We start from the raw sequence: 12482 nt of genomic DNA on the forward strand, positions 1-12482 counted from the left end.
ACCAGAGTCCTTCAGAGAGAAGAAGCTCAGCCAGAGAGGAGAGGAGTGTGAGCGGAAAAGGAGACGCTGTCTTCTACCTTCCTTCCTGCCACTTGATTATCAGCTAGCGAAATCATGGTAGGGAATCGCTCCTGCTTGCTCCTCTGACCAATCTATTGTTGTCACTAACACACAACAATCCTCTGTCTAATCATGTCCAAGATTAGCACCTAAACACCCAAATAGCAACTGACATGACTTTTTTATTTATAGAAGGGCACACGGGATGCATTAGCAACACCCTCACTAGATTCCTGGGCGCTGTGGACAGGCCCAACAACCAAGTGCTGAAGGAAATGGGCCAACTTGATATTTATCTGCTGATAACTGTACCGGGAAACTCAGAAGGGAATTCCAGAACCTTCTTTTGATAAAGCCTTCGAACCACCAGATCTGCTGCTGCCAAAACTAAAAATAGCTTGGTCTAGCAGGAAAAGCATTGGTCTGGGTGTCAGAAGATGTGGGGCCCTCATTTTGCATAAACTGCCTTAGTGTCCTTGTCATTTAACCTCTTAGCCTCTCTGAGCATAGGTGCTCTCTACGATGCATTGGGGATGACGGAGCAGACTTCTTGGGTCCTGGAGTAGGTAGGAGTCCCAAAGGAGATAATGGACATGAAAGCACTTGGTGACCGCCTGGCCTCAATCTCAGGAAAGAGAGAGGGTTGTGATAAGAAAGCAGCCACACTGGAAACACTCCCCAGTTGTAGTTTTAGCAAGAATGAAATCCTCCCACACTCAGGCCTTTGATGGTCTGGGGGCAGCTCTTTGCTGTAAAATAGTCAGCCGTGCTCTCTCCTGACCTGCCCGCCCTATTACTCTATGGTCCGTGACTGCCTCATTCATGGTTAACACAGGGAAGGCCCACGTAGCAGCCAGAAATGCAAAAGGCTATTTTCAGCAAATGGGAGGTTACCCAAGTCACAGAATAAATAAACATGGCTATTTTTTTCTTTTCAAAAATAGTTATCCTGTTCTTTTTTAAGATTTTAAAAATACAGTATAGTTAAAGAGTATATATTGAGCACTAACTATATGCCAACCTGTGTTAACACTTTATATTATTTCATTTACTATTCATAATTAACTCAGTGGAAGAGGTATCAGTATCCCCATTTCACAGATGAGGAAAGTGACATTCGGGAAAACTAAGTTATGTGTCAAGGTCTCAGAACATCTTTATGCCGATCTAAAATGCATTATTTCATACAAAACCCATGCTCCTGTGTATTATGCTGTGTTGCCTCAAAAATAATGATAGAATCTGAGAAGGAAGAGTTAGAAGCTTATATTTAATAAAAATAAATAAAAAGTCCATAGGTCCAAGCCTCTCACATAATCCAAGCACCACCTCGTGAGCAGGGAGAGGAGGCCCTCTGTCAAATTAAAATAAAAGTGTATGATTTATTGACGGTTAATGAAGAACAGGACCTAGTCCTTCAGAAAACAAATGGAAGCAGTTGTACTCTGAAGAGGTCTATCTCTGACGTCAGAATATGATGTAAGCATTTATCATCATCATTATTACTTACAGTTCTTTTAAAGGGACAGTAGGGCAGGATAATTGAGAATTATTTTCCCTCTTCAGACTCTAGCCATCTTGTCTCCCAATAAGTTTTGCAAAGACCCAACTGTAAATGAAAAAGAGGTGATATGCAAAAGCTGACAAGCTTAGGGGAGGCCAGCATGGTGAGCCCTACTAACTCAGAAACTGAAAGTAACCACCTAGGATGGTCTGAAATGAAAATTCCTAACTGAAAGCTGTCAAGGCAGGTAGCCACATCCTAGGCCTGTAGCTTCCTTGACAAAAGTCAATCTTACCTAGGTGAGCCTGTGTATTGTCTTTTTGCATCTAAGACAAACATACCTTTGAAATGTCAGAGTAATATCCCCCCAGACATTCTCAGGGCACACCCTGTACCAGAGCAGAGACCACAGAACCCCTCATTGTTATCTTATTTCCAAATGCCAATCCTATGTGATATAAATGTTATTAACTAGCCTGTACCCCCCACCGTAAAAGTAGTATGTGACTCTCCATTTTACTCTTTATCCAATCCCAGAGACTTCCCGGCCTTGCTTTCTCTGGGCCCCTTCATCAACCACCAATGGATTTCATGTAACCCTCAAGTCTCTTCCTTTAATTATTGTGTACAAAATAAGCTGCAAAACTGCCATTCTTCCGGGTATTTTCTCAACCCATTGAGATTTTTGCTTCCCAGAAATTGTCATCAATTTGGCTCAAATAAACTCACAAAAATTTTCTACAGGTTTGGATGTTTCTTATAACCAAAACATATTTTTAAGTTCTTTCACTTAATCAAGTGGGTTAATCAGTTTATATGGAAGAAAATGGTCATACTTTGGCTCACTGGTCCATTGCAATACTATTTTTATATCTTAAAATGAAAACATTACAAATGTTTTGGAATATATGAAAACTTTTGGCTTGTTCCAGTTTTGGCTCTTTTGTATCACACCATTTTCTTCTTTACAACCAGTGACTTTAGCATCAGATTTACTGGATTCTGGTAGTACTTTTACCACTTACCAAATGTGTATAACAATACCTATCTCATGCGATTATAGTGAAGATGAAATGAAATGAGATAATTTATGCAAATTTAGGGCCACATAGAAGGTATTCAAAAATGGGAGTGCCATATCTCCTTCCTCCGAATTCATGGCCTTTATTTTCTGAGCTTCAAGCAGTATAGATGTGAAAGGTAGTTTGGAATCAGTGAAGCCCAGGTTCAAACCTCAGCTCAGCTTTTGCCCAACTGTGTGACCTGGGCAAGTGTCCTAGCCTCTCAGAACTTTCCTATTTTGCAGGAATGCTGTGAGGTTTGCAAGTAACCTATGCAAAGTACAGTTAGTACAAAATTGTTGTTTCCTTTATCCGTAGATAAAATGACTGTTGTTCTATAAAACAGAGCTAATGATTAGGTTTTGTGAAAATGCTCTATTGCATAATTGTGGGTGATTTCAAACACCTAGAAACTTACCTGGGCATCATTTCATGGCTGTCTCATCTAATCTTTGTAAGTCATGTTTTGGTCTTGTGGGAATGTTTAAAGCTCTATCATGAGGACAATGTGACTAGAGATACATATCAGCTATCCTGGCCAGTGACCCAGCCCTGGGGGTACCCCAGCCAAACTAGAGCCCAATTTCTCCCCCAAAGTCTTGGAAAGGTTACAGACAGATGTGGTAGGCATGAGATTACAGGCCCAGAGGAAGAGGTCGGGGCTGTGGGCAGTATATTGGACAGGCTCACACACTGCAAGCCTTGTTCTGGGTCCTTACAAAGCACCTCTTTAGGATGAAAACAAGATGTTCTTTGTAAATAAAAGTTCATGCATTTGAGTAATGAAGTCATTTTCCAGGGCCGCAGTGAAAGATATTCTTCTCCCAAGCCTCTGGGCGAGGACTGTCAGGAGGAAGAGGGGTAGCCAGTCAGTCCCCAGGGATGATTAGCACAGAGGGTGCAGCGGCCCATCTCTGAAAAAGGAGAAACCTTGCCGGAGGGAGTGGGTGCCCTTCCCCTCTGCCATCTGAAATCATCTACCTCTGGCTCCTGCCCCCAGGATCCCCTTTTCACCCACTTTCCTGCAAACTAGGGGCCGAGAGGGATACATACAAGATCTATCTAAATACAGATGAAACAGCCAGTCACCTTGGCTAAATAACTAAGAGATGTGAGCAGGCAATGGCAAAAGCTAAATATTCATCTGGCTTCCTTAAAGGGGCTCGGGACTGAGAGGGAGGAGAGCCGAACCGGGTGTGTGAAAGGCGGGCTTGGAGTGGGAGGGCCCCGGAGTTAAAGGTAAAGAGGGAGTGGTGAGGCTGGGCGTGGGAAGGCAGCCAGGCCCGCAGCCCTCAGTCCAGCCCCGCAGGGACAGGAGGTGGCCAGGCTGGCCGGGCTCGCCCAGTTCAGTCTGCCTTTTGATGCTCAGCTTTGAGTTCCATCCATCTGTATGTTCTTCAGCCAGAACCTCTGGGAAGAGAGAGAAAGAGAGAAAGTGAGAGAGGCAAACCGTGGGGAAAGAGAGGAGAGAGAAGGAGGGAGGGAGGGGAGAAAGAGGGAGGGAGGAAGAGGAGAGAGAGAGAGAGAGAGAGAGAGAGAGAGAGAGAGAGAGAGAGAGACTCCCTTACTCCCTTACTCTCTCACTCTCCTTTTTCCTTCTTTTTTTTACTAAGTTGCTGCTTGGGCTGCCTTGGGTTCCCACATCTGGATTCTGCGAGCGCAGGGAAGGTGAAGTGAGGAGGCACCTCTGCACCACGGAGGGTCCCAGCGAGGACAAACGTCTGCCGAGCCCCGAAAGCCTTGCTGGATGCCAGCGGCCGGATGGCTCTGAGCTCAGCCTGGCGTTCGGTCCTGCGTCTGTGGCTCCTCTGGGGCGCTGCCTGCTCCCGCGCGGCGTCCAGGGACGACAACGCTTTTCCCTTTGACTTTGAAGGGAGCTCAGCGGTTGGCAGACAGGACCTGCCTGAGACCAGCCAGCCCCGCGTGGCTCCCGGAAGGCTGCCGCCTGCTGCAGAGGTACAGTGTCCCTGCCATTGTCACCCCCTGGGCACCTGCCCGCGGGCTGTGCGTGCCGCGCTCCTGCTCCTGTCCCTCTCCTCCCCCTTCCCTTTCCCCTCCCCCATCCCCCTTCAGTTTCACCTGGGTGAGGTCAGTTCAGAAACTTTTGAAATGAAGAGTTTACTGTGTACGCTGGATTGGGGCGTTGTGAGCTGAGAGTTGAGGCTTTGGAACGTGCCACGGTTCAAACTGGCCAAAGCGCCTCCTCTGAGTCAGTCTGCCTGCACCTCTGCGACTTTCTGCCCTTGGTGCCCAGGAGAGTCCTGTCTGTCGGGCCACAGCACTTGATGCCTGTGCCCTGCACTGGCTTCCTGCTGCTCTGTCGGGTTAGGACAGTGGGAACAATAGGGCAGGACCAATCCTTTTGTCACGAACTAAACAGAAGATCCTCCCTGGAGAGTGAAGGGGTGGGTGAGGGTGATGGGCACTAAAGTAGCGGTTAAGGAACTGCCAGCAGATAAAGCTATGCTATGGATGATAGGTTTACTCAGAGCTGCTGTTTATTGTGCTAAATTACAATAGCTTTTATGTTGAAGACATTAGCAAAGGGTAGAAATTGGGTAAAGGAAAATGAACCCAGAGTAAGTGGTTTAGGAGCCCCTGAGGCGAGACGGCCGACAGCATGTCCAGGGTGTGGGAGATGCTCAGTAGGTGGAAAATGAAGTCATCTAAGTTCATGGGAAAGGAAGGAGCAATCGACCCAACACACACACACACACACACACACACACACACACACACACACACACCCTATAGTTACAGTTGTAGCAACTATAGAACCAAAGCTGTTATGTGGATTGACACTATTCCTAACAGAGTGGAAGTCTGGATTATTGCTATTAAGTCTACTAATTGTCAGTGTAACTGCAGTATTAACTATTGCTGATAAAATAGGGTGCATGAAGATGACCCTTCTCCAGGAGTGAGCCCTACCCATGCCCAAGAAAGTGGGGAGGGTGGGTAGGCATAGAGCATACCAATGTCCTATTGTGGTGCAAACTGCAACCTCGGGGAGAAAGGGGGCAGGGCTTCTGGTCACCTTAGCACTCAGACAGGGGGGCCGGCAGAGATTCCTGGGAAGTCCTAGGAAGGCTTGGATTTCACCCCCAGAGGCATTGTCTCCACCTGTTGTTTGGGCATGGAAAGTCCCTGAAATGCTTAACTTAAGAATAGAGTTGCCAGAAAAAAATACAAGCTGCTCAATTAAATTTGAATATCAGATAAACAACAAGTAGATTTTTGGTTATGTCTCAAATATTGCATGAGAAGTAACTAAACTTAAAAATTATTCATTGGGTATTTGAAATTCAGATTTATATGGGCATCCTGTATTTTTGTCTGCTAATTCTAAAGAGAGAGGCATACTTTTTGTAGCTTTTTTCCCCACAAAAAATAACAAAATAATTATTGGATTTTTAGGGAACTTTAAGTTTATTGTTAAGACCCTGAACAATTTTTTATATACCCATATGTCCAGTAAAATAATAGGAAGGTGGCACACTAAAGTGTTTACTTGCAGGCTTTGTGGTCTAATGATCCCAAGTTCAAATTTCAACTTACCTGTTCTTTACCTTGGGCGAATTATAGATGCATAAATTGCAGATAAAGAAACTGAGGCTTAAAGGAGTTATTGATTTCTACTTCACATTCAGTTATCGTGATGAAACCAGATAAAATATATAGAGTGCTTAACGCAGTGCCTGACATAGTATAAATGCTTTATATATCCTAAGTGTTGTTGTTATTATTATAAAATACATGGATGATTGGATAAAAAGAAACACTTACCTGGGAATAGTTCTTAGAATTTTTTTTACAGTACTGTTTTGTTTAATATTGCTATATCTCTGTCTATATTCTTCCAGCCAGAAAGAACACTCTATAGTGAGTTAAATTTGTAATACTGTTGGTCTCATAGGTTCAGGATACCAGAGCCTTTGGTTTAGGGAAACAGACAGAAATGATTAGTCATTCCAGGAAGGTCAAAATATATGATGTAGAAAGGGTGGGACTGGAATCATTACGTTCCCACTGCATAGTTTCACATAATGCCTCCAGTTAGCCTGCATGCAGTCCCCCAGGATCCCAATGCCCCCACTGTCAGGTTTCCCATGCTCTTTATAGCCAGTATGGAGACTTTAAGCCAAATACATTCCGGAGATTTAACAACACGGTACAACCACCCTACTGAATTGGTTCAGGAGACTGTATTTATATCTACAGAGAGAGAATGAGAATATGGACACATCTAATATGTTGTTCCTGAGAGGTTGGAGATGTGACTGGAAGGATATTCTAAAAATAAATTCACTTATTTCAATTGGATTTATATGAATGGTTATTCCTCAATTATCCTTCAAGGGAAGGAAGAAAAGTACTAAAGCCAACATGCAGCAGTGGGAGGCACTTGGCTGAAGGCCTTCCTAAAGCTCCCAAGTTCCTCAATAGCAGGGCTTATGTCCTCTCCACCCCTGGTCCTCCGCCTGTGACATGGACTCCAGCACACTGGTGCACAGTGAGAGTTAGGGGAACAAATGCATGAAACATGCATTGGATAAAATGTTGGAGAGCACTGACTGTCCAAGGAGAAAGGTCCTCCCTTCTCTTCCAAAACAAGCCCCAGCTCTCCCTGGGAGGCAAAGAATTTTTTTACAAAGAGCACCCAAGGGTAAGGGTGACTCTGTGCTCATTGGGAGGATGTTCTCGCCTTCTGCTTTTTTACAAGCGATTCATTGAGTCCATTATTGATGAGTTTATGGTGAGATCAGTGATTCTTAGGAGGCAGGGGTGGGCAAAGGGGAAACTAGGCGATTTTTAAAAGTATTCTGTTATTTCACATTTAAGAAAGTCTTTATTTGTAATAGCAAGACTTAGGTATAGCAAGTAAAACTAAGTCTTCTTGACCATATAGATGTGCAACTGGAGGGGTGGAGATGGGAACAGTTCCCAAGGACAGAATGTCAGAGTGTCCTTGGAAGAAGTAACATTGTGATTTATCAAAAAGAAACAGGAGTTAAGCAAGGTCAAGAACACTAGGCTAGAGGTCCAGGCTGCATAGCTGGAAAGAAGCCACACAGAGACTCAGAAGGAGAGGGTGGGGACTCTGCTGGAAGAGCAAGGTGGGAGGTGGGGGGAGGCTATGGGGCTGTTACTGCCTTTGGCAGATAATTGAGAAAATAAGGGACATAACTGACAATATGAGCAAACTTCCCTGAGAGGGGAAAACCGGAATTCATTTCCTGGCAACTGACTGGGTGTTGCTATTGTTGTTGGCTTCCCTCCAAGAAAATCTATTGGCCCCTGATTTTCCCCACACTAGACAAACCTACCTACTAAAAACAAGCACATGAACTGAACTGGTTCTGAGGGACTTTTCCTCTGGACTCTTTCCACTATTGATATGTGATTCCCATTCTCCAGCATGTAAGTGGGCGCCAGGCCACTAAAGGATTGCAGAATGTTTATTGAAAGACAGTTTAGATCTCTTTCACTATCTGCTTTCCTTTTCCTTCTCTTGGTCCCTTACTTTGAAAAAGGGCATGCAGAATCATACCAGCACCTCCAGTCACTGGCCTGGGCCATCATTCTGTACTGCTGTTCAGCAGAGCAATTAGGTCATTTGAAACCCCCATATTCAATCATTATTTCCTTCACTTAATACTCATCCAATGAGCAGGTTTGAACCCTTACCGCATACAGAGCAAAAAAGTAGGTGCCTGAAGGGACAGAAAGAAGGCAATCACATCCCTACCCTCAAGGAGTAAGAATTCTAAGAAAGAAAAATACATACATAGTCACTGTATAAGGAAGAATGAATCAACGTTCTGTAAGAGTGGCTACAACCTAGTGCCATGATAGCAATGTGGAAAAAGTATTACTCTTAAGATAGACCAGTAGGGTACAATCACCTGCTCACCAAACATCAAAGAAGATTCCTAAAAACATTATTTTAGAAGGACCGGAATATAGTCACGGCAGTAGTAATAATAACAGCATGGCTTATAGCTAATACCCATTGAGTATTTACCACATGCCAGACACTGGTCTAAGCACTTTCTACGAGTTATTTCCTTTAACCCTTATGACAACTTAATGGGACTAATATAGTTATTTTCTCATTTTGCAAACCTGGAAACTGAGGCATAAAACACTTGCCCTGGCAGCCTACCTGGTAAGTAACACAGCTACAAAGGAGTTTATAAGGTAATTTTGATTATGCAGGAGTATCTAGAAAAAGGTAATTAAGTACATAGAACTCTCTGCAGGCATAATTTTAGCCAACATTTTGTGAGTTTCTTAAAATGAAGATATATAAAATGCCATTCAAAGATCATTTACGTAGTACTTGCTAGATGAGTAGCATAGGGAGCATAAAATTTTAGGATTACCAAAGAATTGCAATAACTTCTCTTCCCTGTCAATTAACTGCTTTTTAAACTACTACTCAAATAGAAAAGGAAATAATTATCACTTATAGACTTCTACTAGGTCCTATGAACCTACATGCATTATCTTATTTAGTACTCAATAGTGAAAATTATACCCATTATACAGATGAGCAAATTGATGGAGATGGTCTACAGCATAGATTATTGGACTAGCCTGCAAGAGACTTGGGATTCCAAATTCTATTCTCTTTTCCCAGCATATCACTGAGTTTTCCTGATAGATTTCTTTCTCTTTTTAAAACTATAGAATTTTCTTGTATCTTGTTTTGGTTTTATAAGCATGTTCTAGCATATATTTCCTCTACATGATGCTACAGTCTACATTAGAAGCTCAGGATTTAGATTAATAGGTAGAGAATTAAAAACAAACAAACAAAAAAACATCTACAGCAATACATACATGGTCTATCTTATAGAACTTTTACAAAATTTCTGGAATATAAAGATTAGCTTTTGCTATAATTCCAGAGTTCTCTGCTTTAACCAAAAGAAGGTTTTTAGTTGTCATAAAGTTTACATAGCATAAAATTTAGCATTTTAACCATTTTAAGTGGCATTAGGTCCATTCACATTGTTATGCAACCATCACCAACATGCATCTTCAAAACTTTTTTCATCTTCCCAAACTGAAACTCAATACTTATTAACAGCATTCCAACTTTTCATTAACCCCTTCCCTCAGGCCCTGACAACCATTATTCTATTCTCTGTGTCATGAATTTGACTAATCTAGGTACCTCATATAAGTGGAATCTGTAATATTTGTCCTTTAGTGCCAATATTTGGTCTTCATGAGTTTTATTTCACCTAATATAGTGTCTTGAGGGGCTCATTCATGTTTTAGCATGTGTCCAAATTTCACTTCTTATAAGGCTGAATAATATTTAATTGTCTGTATAGATCAAATTTTGTTTATCTATGTACCTGTCAGTGGACATGTGGGTTGTTTCTACCTTTTGGCTACTGTGAATAGTGCTGCTCTGAACATTAGTGTACACATATATTTGTTTGAGTCCCTGCTTTCAGTTCTTTTGGGTATATACCCAGAAGTGGAAATGCTGATCATATGGTACAGAGAAAGTTATAAAGCTCAAAGTCTTGTAGAGTCCAAGCAAAAAATAAGTGGGCAGTCCTAGCCAGTTTTGCTCAGTGGGTAGAGCATCAGCCTGCGGACCAAAGGGTCCGGGTTCTATTCCAACCAAGGGCATGTACCTTGGTTGCAGGCTGCTTCCCAGCCCAAGCCCTGGTCAGGGCTTGTGTAGGAGGCAACCAATTGATTTGTTTCTCTCACATCAATGTTTTTCTCTGTCTTCCCCTCTTCCACTCTCCCTAAAAAACAATGGAAAAATATCCTTGAGTGAAGATTAACAAAAAAAATTTTAAACATAAAAAAAAAAAATAAGTGGGCAGTGAAAGGAACACATCCTGTGAGTGATGGAGCCAAAGCAACAGGAGAAGGGGGTCCTCTGCCAGAGGGGCAGCCACCTCTCTGTGTTGCCAGGTCTTCTATTTTCTCAAGAGAAGACAGAATGTGGATTCTTAAGTGAAACTGTTGATTCAATTCTTAAAAATGCTCTGTGGAAAGTACATCTGATGGCCCAATTCAGCCTGAGGGCAGTTTATTTGCAGTCTCTGAATTAAAACATCTTAAGTTCACCTTTCATCAAAGGCACAATGTGGGCATCTAGCCAGACAAATGTACTGTGAACCCAGCTCCACTACTTTTTAGCTGTTTGACTTTGGGCAAATTTGTTCATCTTTCAGAGACTCTGTTTGTTTGATTGTAAACTAAGCAGAAGCACATTTGCCTTGCAAGATTGTTGTGAAATAAAATCTATGTAACCTGCCTAACTCAAAGTAAGCCCTTAGTTCTCTCTCCTGTTCCTCTCACCTCACCCCTTTCTTCTACTTTGTTTTGATCTATCTGTAAATTAAGATTTGTAGTATCAGTCTATTTTTATCTAAATTTTCTTATTCTGTAACTTTGGTTACTTTCCATTTTTGCTTACAAATTTGCTGATTATCCAACATTTGAGAAGAAAGAGACTGTTAGTTTAGTTTTTATAATTATTGTATCCCTAATGGTTCTTTGACCATAGCTTTAGGATTACCTGAGCAATTAAGATAAATGAATGAGTTTTTCTAAATCCCCAAAAATCTAAGAACAAACAAGTAAGCAAAAAATAGTATCTTTGATATGACAAGGACTGTAACCTTTTTTCCTCTTTCTCAATTGAGTTCTCAAACCTGACTTGTGCCAGTTTCTTGCCAAAAACACTCCTCCACTTTATGGATTTTCCTTGTTCAAAGTAATTATATAAATATAATGATAATGATGGCCACACATGATTTTGAGACATTTGATCAATTAGAAAACATTAAAATCAGATCACCAATACATGCTGTAAGTTCCAAAACTTAGCATTTGCAATTACTTATTTGTTTTCAAAAACAAGTAAATCTGCTAGTTCATCACGATTCAGTGACCACATACAAGAATATTTATAAACCTACTCCCGCATTTGCCAAAGAGCAGTCTTCTTTTTTTTTTTCAACTGTTTCTCTTTTTGCTCCTAGTGTGGTAAAGTTAAATTCTGGGAAATGCTTTACTAAAGGGAAGTTTAACCACAGATGTTTGTAATTCCAACTTAAGTTTCCCATCAAAGTTTTAATGAAATTCAGCTGCCAGCAGTTCGGCTCTGAATCAAGCCTTTTTCATGAGAAACTTGAGGGAAACAGCATTCCAAGGTTGAATGGTAGTGGGAAAATGTTCATCTACAAACCCAAATCCTCTGCATAAAGAAAAAAGACATAAAGAAACAAAAGGAGATGGGGAGTGGTCAGATGTACTTTGAGTCATGTGCAGTAGGACCCTCTTTTCACTTCCAGGACTTACTTAGTTTGTGTGACATATTCTGGTGGAAGCTAGTGAGCTAGTGTTTACTTAAACGGAGTGAAACATCTCCATTTATGACTGCATGGGAACTGATGAGTTAGAGAAACCCCATAACAATAACAGTTGCATTAGCACAGTTCTCTTGCAGCCTAGACCAGTAATCCATGCTGTACATACACCACAGTTAAAAGGGCCCTTGAGCATAGTGCAGATTTTATGTATTACTATTTACTTTGAAATGATATCCTCCTTTAGATGGAGTGGCATGATTACTTTAACGGAAATCAGGGAGTCCAGAGATCAAAGATGCTCTTACTAAAACTCACCTCAAACTCCTGTTACATGCAATACTGTTGTCTAGTTACAAAGTGAATTGCAGCACAGCATACTGAATTAAGCAGCTCCGTAAAGCCAAATGTCAGCCCAAAGGAATGCATACTATAGACACCAGCAGAAGGCAAGAGAAATGTCCAGTGAGCCCCATATCGTCGGATGCTAGGGCTGTAGAACCACCT

The 12482-nt window shown here is 41.9% G+C and overlaps 1 protein-coding gene across 3 annotated transcripts in view; it reads left to right on the top strand.

Moving 5' to 3' along the window:
- The first annotated feature begins 3896 nt into the window (after positions 1–3896).
- Positions 3897–12482, top strand: part of LAMA4 (laminin subunit alpha 4) — a 136334-nt gene continuing 127748 nt past the window's right edge. For 2 of the 3 annotated variants that reach the window (XM_059700658.1, XM_059700660.1), the window contains exons 1-2: positions 3902–4060; positions 4239–4581. In XM_059700658.1, the coding sequence (XP_059556641.1) occupies positions 4387–4581 (195 nt within the window). In that variant the 5' untranslated portion in view covers positions 3902–4060; positions 4239–4386. Of the gene's footprint in view, positions 4061–4238; positions 4582–12482 lie in introns of all 3 variants that reach the window. The other variant, XM_059700659.1, reaches the window with a different exon arrangement.

Source organism: Myotis daubentonii, chromosome 6 (genome assembly GCF_963259705.1).
Source record: "Myotis daubentonii chromosome 6, mMyoDau2.1, whole genome shotgun sequence".
NCBI classification, from domain to species: Eukaryota; Metazoa; Chordata; class Mammalia; order Chiroptera; family Vespertilionidae; genus Myotis; species Myotis daubentonii.